Raw genomic sequence first — 14,963 nt, 5'->3', positions numbered from 1 at the left:
GGGCTCTGTTTACTATCATGACAAACCTAATCCTCTGACAAGCTAGGCAACATTGTTCTGAGGTAAATTTCATTTTGAATGTTTTCTTTGTTGTGTGTTTATACTAGAGTTTCTCAATGTCTTGTGACTGTGAACATGTTGCTTTTCCAGAGCAATGTTTTTTCCAAATCAGCCAGGCAAGTGCTGATGCTGCATTCAGAATTAGAGTGGATAGTTAATAATTCTATTAGCTTGTTTAGCTTGGATTTCTTCAAGCATAGCGTCTGTCTTATGACTGAGTCATTAAAAGGCACTTTCAGACATGGATATGAAAGATGCCATAAAACCAAATCCTGTTTAGCACCTAATTTATTTGCTGAATACTAGTGGAAGTCGTGGGTCAGGGTTTTTTTTTCCTTGCTGAAAGGATGACACCTGTCTAGTAGAAACATACGTGTGTGCATATATATACATAAAAATATATAAATGATAGACATATTGCTGTTTACTTTTTTAAAAAAAGGCAAGAAATAGGTAGCAAAATGCTGCACAGCAATGTTTTAAAAAGCCCAGAACAATCCATAAATTTGAGTCAGCTTGAGACTGTGAAATTAAGAAATGCACAATGACAACGTTAAATTAAAATTTGTAATGCACTAGCCGAAATGTTGTGACAATTGTGGTGTTTTTTGTTTTGGAAAATATCCTTTTGGTAACAAATGTTACTTGAAAATTGTAACTCTGGCAGAGGCGGAAATGTAGTCCTGAAAATTAAGCGGTTCACTGGCTGAGCTACTTTGTTGATAGGAATAATCCTCTTGATGGCAACAGGACAGGTTGCTTGCCCACCGTTAAGTGTAAACACATTCTTTAATACGTTGGAAACTAAAGAATGATCTTACGAAATACCTGTTTAGGTTAGCGTCTTTGTCATTCTGCCAAAACAAGGTGGCCTTACTGCTGTAGAAGTCTAAAATGAGTTGCAGGAAATGCCACTTTAGTACTTACTTAACATGAAGGCACAATTCACATTCATGTCAAATCTCAAATCTTAGCTGAGGGATATTGCCTGATTAAAGCATTCCATTGTTCTGGAGTTGTGGAGGGTTAATAAATAGTGGAAGATGTTGGTTACAGATATGGCAGGCCATATCTGCTTATCAGTTTTGTTTGAGTCTTTGATATTCTCACAGTAACGTTATTGATAAGCCTGGATTTTTCTTTGTAGTGCTAATAAGCATTTTAACAGAAGGATCTGAAATTCTTGTAGCAATTAAGAATGTATTAAAAATCCAAAACATTTACTCAGGCAAAGACTGAAATAAGAAAATAACTCAAAATAATCTGATTTTATATATCTTCTCATTGTATGCTTTGCTCTCTCAAGGTATCTTTTCCAGAATCTTTGGTACCACTGACCATAAGTTTTTGTTTGGTTGTTTTTTTTTTTTTGTCTTGTGAAATAAGTTTCCTGACTCTCAGATGAGATGGCATTTTTAGATAGAAGATGGATCATTGACTTTGCTATCCTAATCTAGCCAAGGCTGCTAGCTGGGGAAAGGGGTTTCTGATAGTAATATGACTCAGAGCTTTATTTTAAGATATGTAAATGTCTGATATGGAAATCACTCTGGATATTTTTTGCATTTTATTTACTCACAAAGCAAAGTCTTTCACTATGATAGCAATGGAAGTAGCTAATCTACATCTTTTGAAAAGCAGCTTTTGTGGTCTAAAGAGCTACAGTTGTTTACTAATCCTATTAATACTATCCCTTGTGAAACAGCAAATTCTCAAAACATATACATAAACTCAGTGTATTTATGTCTAGTGGGCTAATGCTCAAAATACTTTGCAATGTCAGAACCCTGTGACACAGAGCTCTTGTCATCAGTTGCAGAAAAGCTGTTTGATTAAGGGACAATATGCTGAGGATGGCGGTTTTGGACAACGAATTACACTGTTACGCTTCAGCATTGATACAGACTGGCATGAGTGAGGATTGAAACAACACCGTGCTAAGAAGCAGTGGTAATTTTAAGGGAGAAAGCTGGCACAGAGCCTGAAGATCATAACATCTGGACAAACTCTGCTTTTAGGGTAGCAGTTGAAAAAATTGAAAGTGTAATAATTAGGATTACTTTATCGGGGGGGGGGAGGAGATTGTGATAATTTGATTGTAGCGTAAAAGCGCTTAAAAGGTGAAGGTAGAATTCCTTTAGTTCTGGCAATCGGCTGCAGAGTAAAATCAGCTGAACCAAAGCTGATGCTGAACATCCTATTACAAGGCATATATTTTTAAGGGTAAATATTCCTTAGGTTAAATTACTGAAAGGTATGGTGGATTCTGTTGTTCAGCATCTGAACACTGAATTTCTTTTTAAATGGTGCTCCATTTCGGTCAGAAGTTATGGGCTTGATACTGCAGCTGCTGTATGATCTTCCATGGCCTGGTCTGGATCAGAGGTCAGCCTAGACTTTCAGAATAGGTGTCAGGAAATAAAACCCATTTTCAGGTAGGCATAGAAACAGGAACTGGTGTTTCTGTAAGAATGAGATAAGATGTCTCCGTATCTCACATGAGTACTTAACTTCCAATGAAAGTTCTCTGATTCGTGTTATTTTTGGCCAGCTGCCCCTGTTACAATTACAGAGTACAATCAACCGGGGAGGTTTTTTGTCCTTCAGCACTTGCGACTGCAGAACTTCAAGGGGAAGGATTGTCTTTTGAAGTCAGTGTACTCTTTGTGGATGCACGGCAGGAAAGTGGAAGAAAATCCAGGGAATCAATTTGTGTAAAACTGAAACGCAGGGGGGAGATATCATGGGATTTCCATGTTGGTGTACCAGGTGACTAAAGTGAAGTCAACTAAATAGATGGGACTAGAAGAATCAAGTGAAAGTAGTGCTAGAAAATGGCAAATTGTGTGGAAGCTTTATGGGTATCTAAAATAACTGCTAACAATAGAAAATTTGGAGTAAGCGGAGGGGGAGTATTTTAATCTAATGGGGAGAAGAGGAAAAAAATAGAGGAGACTGTGCATTCAGAATTTTTGTTTTGATTTGCAGTCGGTGATGCTGAGTTCTTCCCCATGTCCTCCATTTATCTTCTGTACCTGCGTTCGTAAAAGGTGACATGAGGAACATACTACAGTGTATACACTATACACTATAGTACGGAGTGTGTGTGGGTATGTGTGTGTACATACGAATGTATCTCTGTGTTTGTATGTGTGCATATATATATAAACATAAAGAACATACTGTATTTAAGGTCCAGTTTAGGGGAATTTTTCTGATTTGCCTGCACCTGAAAATTTGTGACTTGGAATCCTGCTGAGAGCTGTGGGGCTTTTTAGATGTTGGTGGTTTTTAATATTCATGGCTTCAAGGCACCTTTAATAAGGTGTTGAAGCTGTGCCCATGTGAATTTGCAAACCCTCTTCGATAATGCATCTCTGAAGGATGAAGTACAATCTCACTTGAGGTTTTCTCAAGTGCCCGGCACTACACACTTTCTTGAAATACGATTTAGTTCGGTGGGTTAATATGCAATTTATTGCTGTGTTGCTTCCACTGCTTAGGTTTTTGCTGCATATTGCTGTTGGCATGCCTTTGTGGCTGCTGCTTTCCTCTCAGACAAGAATTCCTGGGTTGTGGTATATTAATTTCAGTGGTTTAGGCAGGGAACAAGAGATGAAGTTTTAGTTTTTATGCCAGGAAACAAAAGCGTCAGTATTTTACATGCATGCAAGTAGCAGGAGATAGCTATGGGAACTAGGCAGCAGAGGGAGGGCTCCTGCTCTACCCTGGGCAGGGCAAGAAGATCCTGAACAGGAGCACCCAGGCAAAGTGTGTCATGCTCAGGTCTATAAAACGGAACTGCTGATTAATGTGGCAAAAAGTGACTAACTGTACATCAGTATTTCCAGCTGTGAGCCAGTCGTGCCTCTGGGTGTGGGAGAAGAACGAAGGCTGTTTCATAGCGATACAATAAACTAACATTGTGGTGAATCTGGTTCTGCTGTGTGGTGTATGGCTCGAGGCAACAGCTGTGTTTCTTTGCAAAATGCAAAGATATAATTTCTTCACTTTGTAGGTACTTGTAGGCATTCATAATTATAGTAGTATTGCAAATTAAATCGTATGAAAGAATAAAAGCAAATAAAAATCGTCTAATATATAATGTTTTTATGCATTTTACTGAGGTGAGCCAGTATATAACTACTCTTTTGCTTAGCATTCAAAAGCATGAAGGTGCTTGAAGAGAGGTGCATGTGTACCTGTTTGCTTGTGCCCTAAATGTTGATTTTTATCATGAACATCATTTGCACCCTCCCAATGTTTATTGTGTGAAGGATATAGAATCATAGAATCGTTTAGGTTGGAAGAGACCCCTAAGGTCATCGAGTCCAACCATTAACCCAGCACTGCCAAGTCCACCACTGACCCATGTCCCTGAGCACCACATCCACACGTCTTTTCAATACCCCCAGGCATGGGGACTCCACCACTCCCCTGGGCAGCCTCTTCCAATGCTTGGCAACCCTTTTGGTGAAGAAATCTTTCCTAATATCCAATCTAAACCTCCCCTGGTGCAACTTGAGGCCATTTCCTCTTGTCCTATGGCTTGCTACTTGGGAGAAGAGACCGACCCCCACCTCTCTACAACCTCCTTTCAGGTCGTTGTAGAGAGCGATGAGGTCTCCCCTCAGCCTCCTTTTCTCCAGGCTCAACAACCCCAGCTCCCTCAGCCGCTCCCCATCAGCCTTGTGCTCCAGACCCTTCCCCAGCTCCGTTGCCCTTCTCTGGACACGCTCCAGCCCCTCAATGTCTCTCTTGGAGTGAGGGGCCCAAAACTGAACACAGCATTCGAGGTGCGGCCTCACCAGTGCCGAGTACAGGGGACGATCACTGCCCCAGTCCTGCTGGCCACGCTATTTCTGATATATTGCAAATGAAGCCAGGTTTCGTTGCCATTGTACAGTGGCAGCCCAGGCCAATTCTGAGAGAGCTTTTAAACCTTGCAAAGGCCAGTAGATGAGGAGGAGGCATCTCCAGCAGCTGGAGAAATGCTCTGCAGGGGCCTCTGATGCTGACTCTTCTATTGGACAACTTAAAAGTTGCCTGCAGTAAAGAGGAGAACAAGGAGACGAGTTATGGTTTCAGAGCATGTAATTGTGCCAAGAGCAGAAATGCCATCTCTGGTGAAGCGTAATGAATGATGCTGCAAAAGAAAGAAGCCTTGTCAAATTTAAAAGACCAAGACTGTGAACAAATTTAAGGCATGAAAGTAAACTGTAGCTCTGTAAGGAAATACATCATTCAAGCTCTGATTCCTGGACCGCATCTTTCAGATGTGTTGTATAAAAACCTCAGGTTTGTTGGTTTAGTGCTGCTGCAAAATAAGGAAAACTGGCTTCACTAGTATTTGTTTTCACTTTGCTTTTGAGGTGGGTTCTGCTGCACTGAACTGGTCAAATGGAAGACGTTTCCCTCTGTTATCTGACTTCTTGCAGGGGCAAATTGACTGTGTGGCTGTTAAGAACCCCTCAAAGCGTTTGCCATGCTGACTGCACTGCTGCTTTTGAGTTCTGCCAGGTACTGGAGAATGTTCTGTCCCCTTGGCACTCGAACACACGCTCCTGCAGTCAGGATGTCAGGACACAGACGACGTGCTGTGGAGCTGTAGGCATTTCTACGCTCTTCTCTGCGGGTTTGTGGCTGCTTTGCCAAGAAGCCGTTTCCGTGCAGCGCTGGGCTTGCACTGCCTAGCCTGCAGAGGAGGGGCAGGGCAGCCTTGCCGCCAGGCTTGCGCAGCTGCCGAACTGCACCAGAGCAGATGCAGGTCTTTTTCAAGGTGGCATGCGTGTCCTAGACCAGCAAGTGTCCAGACAAACTATTTCAGAGGACTTTGGCTTCTGGATCAGGCCTCAAATGTGTCTGATCTCTCACTTGTGTTCAGCTGAATTTGCATGGAAATAAGCAAGTTTATGGATAATTCATGTTTTGTTTCCAGTTCTTTTCTCTCTTGGCTTTTGTGTGCATGTTTGTCAGCTGCCTTCTTTTGACCAAGACTACTTTTATTTCTAGGGCTGTAGGGTTTCTTTACAAGGCAAATTCGTGTCTGTTTTGTAGACAGACTCTTTAAAATTTGCTTTCTATGAGGTTTGGGTGGTTATAACTGACGTGGAGAAAGCTGTCCCCCCCCCAGTTGAACTGTCAGTAATTCTGCTTGGCACACTGACCAATGCCTTCCACCGTCATGTGGGGAAGATTGATTTATCTTACACAGTATGAAATACAGGATAGAATATGGTTTTAAAACTGGGCTTGCTCAAACGTGACACTTGAGAGAATGTGGAAGGAGGTGGGTTTGAAGGCAGGAGAAAAGTGCTGATACACTTGGCACACTTTACATTGGAGAAGGGGAATTTTGAACTGCTTTTGAAAAGGCCAAAAGGAATAGCCTGGCAAAGGTGGCGTGAATGTATATGTAGCATGCAAACTGGGCATCTTCTGTACACAGTTGCTCTTGAGCACAGAACTGAAATCAAACGGTAGGCTTTTTTAAAAGTTATCTAACAAATTATCTATGCTAAAAAAAAAAAAAGTTTGGTTGTCCTCTAGGTGTATATATACTAGAAATACTGATTAATAATAATCCATACTTTCTCAGATAATAAAGAACAACCTTGGGGGGACGACACGTGACCCCAGAAGCAACAAACAAAAAAAACCCCTTGCTGTTCTAATTTTGATGTGCTGTGTCTAAATGTTCTGTCAGGATGTAAGATGAGGGCTTACATGTGCTGTTCACATACTCACGGAGCAGGAACTTGACTCTCCTCGCTTTAGAAAGCTTTTCATTTTTGGTAATTTTCTCCCAACACCCTTCATATTGGTAATTTCTTATAAATACGCTCTCATTGTGACCTTATTATTCTAACATGTTTTAACGAGTATGTTTTAAAAGTACTTTACATAGGTTAAGTGGCAAGCAGCAAAAGCTAAGGAATACCTAATCAACCTTCTATATTAGTGTTGTATATTTAATGTTTTTAAATAGAGATTTTACATGACCATATAAACATATTACTGTCAAACCTCTCGCTTCACTATGTACTCTCTTCAAATTTTCGGTCGAGCCTCTGGTGTATTTTTTTTCCCTGACTTCTGTGGTCTTTTGCTTTCACACATCTGGCTCAAGCTACACCCTGTCAAAACTGAGACTGACTGGCTGCTCTTCCTATTCACTTTCTAAATTCTCATTAATGCTTAACTAGATGTTTTTTAGTAGATGCAATTGCTATGATAACTTACAGCATGTTATTGCTTGACCCAGCATGGGAATGGAAGTGTCCAGTGCAAATTCTAAGCTAAAATAAAATGAAGTCTGTGCTGTGTAACTCGACAAGGTGAACCAAGCCATGCAGCAGTCCTCAGAATGAATTTCCTGTCATGTCGGTTACAGTCAGTCTTATAATGTTTAAGCAAGGCTTCTTTCGAATGAAACGCTTCCGTCGGATTCGTTCAGTGGAGTTTAATTCTGATTTTGCATTTGTTTCAAGCACTAAGTATCTAATTCACTTGGCCGCTGTGGAAGTAGAATGCCGCATACTGAAAGGGAATGTTGATTAGCAAAAGCATTCGTGTGGCACAGCGCCAGTTTTTTCTGTATCATCCTGAAACTCCTGCTTGCAGCAAAGATCTCATTATTTTGTCTAAAAAAAGCAAATAGCATCCAAATACTATTAATTTTAATGAAAGCCTACTATGCAGCAAGGCAATTAGCTAGACACATGGAGTACAAACGAAGACCTCAGAAAGCAGTGGTTTCTCTTAAGCGCACTTCATATTTTTTCAGTTTCATAGAATGGAGGGACCTTACACAAAAATCTGTGAGATGCAGTTTCAAAGCATGTCATGGGCTACATGAAAAACACGGTTTCACATAAAACCTGCTTCCGGAGTCCTACGTTGCAGAATATGGCCACAACTCGGTTTGTGGAAAAAGAAAAGCCCCCGAGCCTGGAAGGGGGTTACGTGTCTCTGGTTATGCATGCTCCTGAGTGGAGCTGAGGTATATTCCTGAATAGTACAAATGGCAAATAAAAATAAACGTGCCTTGCACTCTGTGTGAAGGATTACATCTCCCTGGTAGGCACTGCTTCCATGTTGCAGCAGGGCTTCAGAATTCTCCGCTTCTGGGAGCAGCTGCCCAGAAGTGACGGGCTGCCTCCAGGCTCTGTCTTTGATACTGTCTTTAGATCAGTGCCTTGGCTTGGCTTGGTGTGCCTGCCAGGTGCTTCAGCGCGGTCAGCACCCCCAACCCAGCTTTGGCGTCCGGTCTCTCAGGTCCTTTACAGCTCTGCCACAAATCAGAGCAATGTTTTGGTACCAGAGCAGACGGAAAGCGTTAAGCATGCAGGAGACGGTTCTCTAATGTAGTCTGTGTTGTGTATCAAATCTGTCCGGCAAGTATTCATCCCTTCTAGGAAATCTTGGTTCCTGGATTACTGCCTTAGAACATCATTTCCATTCCTGAATTTAGTGATGTTTTCTGAGCCAGAGTTTTTAATGGTTTTGGCGCTGTTGCTGCCTTTTCCTTGTGAGTATTTCTCTTTCTGTCTGTCTGTCTTAACAGATAGGATTTAGGCCTCACTGCTTTAACAAAAACTTCTGTGTGGACTAGGAAATGTCTGCATTAACCTACTAGTAAGGTAGAATTACTTAGAATTAAACGGATCTCAAGGTGACTTTATTTTTTTTTTCTTTTGTCATCATATATGTACAGAAGTCTCTGCTCAAATTGAGAAGGTATTTCTGATAGCTCAGTATTCCATGTAGCTCTCAATGTAGAGTATCCCCAAACATGGGATATGTTAAGTGCAATATTCTCCTAAACGTTTGAAGCTGTCAATTGTAAATCTGGAAACAGGTTGCTGCTGTTAATGTGTAGAGGAATTGCTCCTAGTTCTGTATGTTTGCCATAGCATAAAAACCAGAACAGAAGTATGGTTTGCATCCATCTTAGTGGTTCTTAATTTGTCGGCGTGTTTTCTCAGAGCTGGGCTATCAAGCAAAGGCATTGGACAGATTCTCACTCCCCTAAATAGTTCTATTAAGAAAGAAATATTGTTTGGATCTAATACAATTGTAATAGCCAGGTAAATCGTCTTCAGCTAAAAAACCATAGCGTCCTAGTCCTAATTGTCCACTAGAAGTAGCGTATCCTGGTCCTCTTGTCAGTTTTGCCCTGAAAGTGGCAGGACATTAGCCTTCCCGTGAAGGCAGACATTGCGAGTACATCCCATGTACCTGTTTTTACAGAATTCTCATGCATGGGTCTTGACAATTCAAGCAGTATTTGAGGTATTTTCTTGGCTTATGCTTGGAATTTGCACCTTCTGCCCATTTATCAGACTTGGAGGACTTGCCAGCTGCCTTGCCCTTCTTGATTTCTTTCCTATCTTTAGTAAGAATTACTACACCAAAAAAAAATCTGCCGATATTAATTCTTGACAAGGTTTGGCATTCTTGAGAAAGCGCTGCCCTTTCTTTCCTGGCTTGATATCCATCACTCCCTGACAATGTCCTGAATCGCTATTTATTTATTTATTTATTTTTAAGACAGTCTTCTGGGGGTGGCAAAAGGCAGTCTCTGAATCCAGCCTCTTCCACCTTCTATCTGTAAGCATTTGGAATACAATAGATATTTTTGCTGTCTGTATCCCATATGTGCAGGAGCTGGTGTTCTGCTGTCTCCCTGCCTCACGTTATTCGTGACGTGCCAGGCTTGAGCAGAGGCTGGCATTTACCATCTCTCTCCGTCCCCAGTGTTGGCTTCCACCTTCTCTTGCAGAAGTATGCTAAGTGGCGGAATGCAGTACTTCCATGGCTTTCCTCTTTATCTGCTTTTGTTCTGTATTCATGCTTAAAATTCCGGGGTGTTTTCCTGTTTTTGTTCTCCATCTTCGTAACATGACTTTCTTGACTTGCGTCCCTATTTAAGCATTTCCCAAAATGGTATGACTGGGGATGTGGGGTGCATTCTTATTTTGATCCTGATTCGTTGTCTTCCATTAAAACAAAACAAATCCTCGCAATCCTCAATTAATGGGCACACCTTCTCCTGAATTTTTGTTGTTGTTGTTCTCTAGGCTTGAGAACAGTACACTTTAGTTTATGAAGCTGGTAGAGCTTTGTTTGAACTCGATTATTTCAGTATCTATCCTATGTGCATTAACAGAAGTGTTTGGTTATGATGGTGTGTTAACTCACTGAGTCTCATAAAAGGATTTAAGTTTGAAATAGGCTGTTGAAGGACATTCTTATTTGGTGCTGGCAGGAAATTTATGGAATATATTTATATAGCCATTCCAGGCATAGGGGTATTCCAAGTTGTTGCAGTCGACTGCTGCTCTCACTATTCTAATTCAAAGTAATGAAACACAGAGAGTGTAAACTCATTGCTTGTAACCCTGCAGGAACTGCTCTGCTTTGATATTTGGAGAAGGTGAAGAGAACTTCCATCACTGAGAAGGTTAGAAAGACTGGATTAAAGTTGTAAAGTCTTCAGAAAGATGTTTTGATTACGTGTGTGCCTAGTTTGATTTGATCTTCAGATATAAACTTCTGTTCTCTGGTAAACTGTTCTCTTTGCCAAGTAATTAAGAAATGTAAAGTAAGTTAATATTACAACTGACTGTATGGAAGCCTGTTCTGCATATGATTTTTCTTAAGCTCATTGTTTCCTGCATTCTGGAGATGCCACGAAAAATATGCCATGTGTAGTTGGGTAAAGACTGGTGCATTCCAAAAGAAATGATGTGATACTGTTTTTTTGTTACTTAAATAGCTGTCTTCTGTGACTGTTACGTAAATGTTTAGAATCACAAAACTTTGAAGATTACATAAACATCAATCTTTAATTGAGCTACTATATTAGATAGCTTGGATATGTGTTGGTCTGCTCTTAAATGGCCTCTAAACATAATTTAACAAGGTATGCTTCTTTCTTTCATTTTCAGGGTCCAAACTTTGCCTCTGTCTTCTCATTGTGAAATACTAGTCGCTGTTATCTGGTGTCTCTTAGGTAGTGGGGATTTCTGAAGATGGATAGATATTTCTTACTGGACTTCTAATGCTCAATCCAGACCTCATTTGTGGAAAAACTACTTGCAGGTTTCCTGTTCAGGGATTTTTAACTTAGTGTTTTTCTCCCTTTGTAATAAAATTCTGAAAATTTTAGTGTCTGTGTTCTGCTTGGTTTCAATCCAGCGTGGATGTGTCTTTCTCCGGTTTACATTTAGTGATCATACACGTATTTCTGTGGTGTTTGCTAACATGCCAGTCTCATGGTACAGCTGCTGTGGTTGCTAACATGAGTCGTCTAACAACTCATAGAGGGAGACCCTATTTCACAACCAAAACTTGGTTTTGATTTAATGACTTGTAGGGAAAACCGGATTATCTAAATATTCAACATGGATCAAGCTTGAAAAAAATGAGCATTTTAGCAGCATAGTAATACTAATACCTCTGGTGTACCTCCGCCTGCTGCCTTTGTCAGTAGAGGTGTGTCCGAGGAGCGCTCTGTCGGTGTTCCTCTCATCCTCTGGCAGTGGGTGGAAGTCGGTAGCCTGGGGAGGAATACAAGAATAGAGCAGCTATGTAATGACACTTCTCTCAAATACTCTACCAGGCCCCAGTGGGTGCAGGTTTGGGGGCATTTTACATAGCTTCTGTTCAAGTAACGCAGGGCAGGATTAGTGGTTTTGGGATGCCAAAGCTTGTGGACTTTCTGTTGATACCAGGCCATGAATTTGGGTGCAGATGACAAGGTCTGCAGTCATGCCAGCCGTTGCTCGGAGAACCAGTACCTTGCCACATTCTCCCAGAATCCTCACCTGGAAAATACTCCTGGCTTAACTAAAAGCACTGTTAATTAACCTGTGCTTAATCTTCGTTCTCTTGTCTCTTTCCCTCAGGAATATAAACAGAAGCTTGCTCGGGTAACCCAGGTCCGCAAGGAGCTGAAATCCCACATCCAGAGCCTTCCAGATCTGTCACTGCTGCCCAATGTCACAGGAGGTCTGGCACCTCTGCCGTCTGCTGGTGACCTGTTTTCAACAGACTAGAACAAATGGTGTCCCCCTGTTTCCATTATTACCAGCAGAAGTGAGAAGACTCTGGTGTTGACTGGAAAATCCAGTCTTCCAAGATCTACAGTAGGAAGGAACTTGCAGACCTTGCTTTCAACCTCTTGGCTGCTCATGCTCACCCTCTCTCTGTGTACACTGGCTCACCTTGAGGGGAGGAAAAAGAGCGAGTTTTGTGAGCTCTAAAGGGGGTGGGGATAGTCCATATAGGCAAACTTTTCTCGTATTTTTCCATACTCTTTAGTTGCTGTTTGCTCTTAGCACTTGTTACCCCCACAAAAGTAATGAGAATCATGTACATACATACCTTGAAAGTTTTCAAAGAAAGGTTGACCACATAACATTTTTCTCTGTAAAAGTATCGCATTATTTCTGAATAAGTCTTGTCTGTTTTAGTCGGGTTTCTGAACCTCATCTCTGAGAGCAGTAGAGTGGCTAGTGGGCTTCGTCGGGATGTGCGTGTGTATGCAGGTACTGTACCATGTCAGCATAAGAAGGCGGCATCTACTAAGCAATGGTACAGAGAAATATTTTTCTTAAATCTACATACAGTTCCTCGTTCTGTTCTGGGACTGACATGAAGATAGTTCCTATTTGGCATGTATGCGAATTGAAACTCACCACAGGCAATAAAAATAAGCAGCTTTTCTTTGTGAATTAGAGATAGCTTCATAATTTACACTCTGCTGAGCAATGCAGAATGAGGTATTACCTAAATGAGAATGGAAGTAAATTTTGTTCTAGCTACCTTAAATTTATACCACATTTTTCCTCTTCATTATACGCAATTAGATGGTCACAGAACCTTTGGCTTAACGAACTGAGAGGCTGGAATGGTGTATTGCTACTGGTGATATCCCAGTGACAGGCACTGTCTGATCTACTCTGAGGATGGTCACATTGGAAATGCTGTTCTATAAGTTCTCCCCATAGCTTTAGTGAAGTTATTTGACGAACAGAAGTTAAATGTGGTATAAATATTTATTTATATAGAAAATAGACCCACATATATGCACATATCCTGTATGCACATGTACCATGTCCATGCATGTAGATATTAGAAGGATGTACTTAATTTTGTGTCACAGGTTATTGTGAGTTGACTTTTATAATCGGGAAAAGTCAGAAAGAAAAAAGAAGGCAAATTTAAAATACTCTTAATTCCATTATGTTGCTAGCTAATGTTTTAGCTGCCATGGATGTAGTTACGTTTCCGTTCATATGTTAGGTCTAACAAGCTGGACTCTGATCACTGAAAACCATTCCAATTTGGATAACAATTCTGTTAAATTTAGCACCTCTCACTATAAAACATTTTAAGTTTCTGGAAACACTTGATCTGGTAATACAGGTTTTGTAACACAGAGGCTGAAACTAGTTGAAGTCATGTGCTGTGTTTGTCCCTCCCTGTAGTCTTAAGCTGCTGTTGTCAAAGACGTGAGAGGAAACCTACAGAAATGCGAAGCTTGTTCTGCGTCCTCATTAATTTATTTTACAGGGTATTTGGAGGCTATTCAGCATTCAGTTAAAACAAATAATACAGCATTTTTTGGTCATTAAGTTGTTAAGAAGCTCACGTCCTTTCTTACTGACACTTCATTTTGTCCTTTTTTTAGAACTCCTTGCACCCTTGCTGCCCAGCTAAGAAATGTGTTTTGAGTTTACAGGACATTTTCCAGTGGCAGAACTATTCTTTCCACGAATTGGTTTGATTGCACAGCATTTTATGGTCCAAATGTTGTTTAGATAAAGCACTGTACATTCTCTCTGCTTTTGCCAAAAATTAAAAACACCCCCCCCCCCCCCCCCCCCCCCAACCTGGAAAATCCAAGCCAAAAGACTCATTTCTGTCCTGTCTCAGCTCATGGAGTTACCCTGGGGCTGTTTTAACCAATAATTATTTTGACTGTTGATTGAATGTGTATCCATTATAAGACAAAAAAGCTGTCATAAAAAAATGATGTAGACAAATGTGGTGACATCTCACGCTGTTGTTTTGGGCAGATCTTCTGTGAGAGAGTTGTATGTCTTTTTTTTTTTTTAATTGAAATGTTTTGATTTTTTTTTTCCAAATATATGTGTGTGTTTTATTTTGCTTAATTTAAATGAAGTCTTGTGGTTTTTAATTTTATTTGTTTTACTTTTTGGGCAGAGGGCATCTGGTGAACTGGGTGACATTCTCTCAAGGTTAACAGATCTCCCCAAGGTGTGTCTTTTTTTAACAAAAGCTCAAATCTGTATATGAATTGATTTAGGAATTAATTTAGACATATAGGCTGCCATTTGTGACAGCAGTATATTCTGAAATGTCTCATAGATATCTATTTTTGAATAAAGAGGGTGTCGTTGAATAATAGTGCTTTTACTTCTTTTCACGACGCAGGTGTTGCTCTGGCACGCCATGGGTTTTGTTTGGGGGTTTTTGCCCTCTAAGATTGGAGGCAGTGGCTGCTGAACGGTCCTTGCGTTAGTGTTTGTAGATGTAGAGTATCGTCCGAGTTTGTCAAATTACAGTCACGCTTTCTGACGGCTTATAAGCCAAATCCACATCCAACTTTCTCGGGTGATTACTGCAACGAACAAAAATAAAATACGCTCCCCTGCAGTAACCTCTGATTTGAGGGGCACGATACAGAAGACTAGCTTCTTAATTAGTAAATTAATTTAGGTTATATGGAGGACATGCAAATAATTACTCCTAAAAAAATAAAAGGAACAAACAAAGGCCAAAGCTGGAAGCCAGGAAACTGGCTTTCCTGTGCAAGCATCGAGAGCTGCTGTTACAGCCGGATCTGTGACGCTGCGTGACCGAGGCCTGTC

General features: G+C 40.8%; 1 protein-coding gene across 3 annotated transcripts in view; it reads left to right on the top strand.

Annotated features, from left to right (window-relative positions):
- RPRD1B (regulation of nuclear pre-mRNA domain containing 1B) overlaps positions 1-14,491 on the top strand; it is a 30,396-nt gene extending 15,905 nt beyond the window's left edge. Inside the window, exon 7 of one of the 3 annotated variants that reach the window (XM_075517422.1) lies at positions 11,973-14,491. In XM_075517422.1, coding sequence (XP_075373537.1) covers positions 11,973-12,122 — 150 coding nt within the window. In that variant the 3' untranslated portion in view covers positions 12,123-14,491. Of the gene's footprint in view, positions 1-10,469; positions 10,518-11,012; positions 11,170-11,972 lie in introns of those variants that run through there. The other 2 variants (XM_075517426.1, XM_075517425.1) reach the window with 2 other exon arrangements.
- Positions 14,492-14,963: the final 472 nt, after the last annotated feature.

The sequence above is a fragment of the Mycteria americana genome, chromosome 14 (genome assembly GCF_035582795.1).
Source record: "Mycteria americana isolate JAX WOST 10 ecotype Jacksonville Zoo and Gardens chromosome 14, USCA_MyAme_1.0, whole genome shotgun sequence".
Taxonomy (NCBI): domain Eukaryota; kingdom Metazoa; phylum Chordata; class Aves; order Ciconiiformes; family Ciconiidae; genus Mycteria; species Mycteria americana.
Note: the sequence above shows the minus strand (reverse complement) of the source record. Positions and strands in the feature narration are given on the sequence as shown.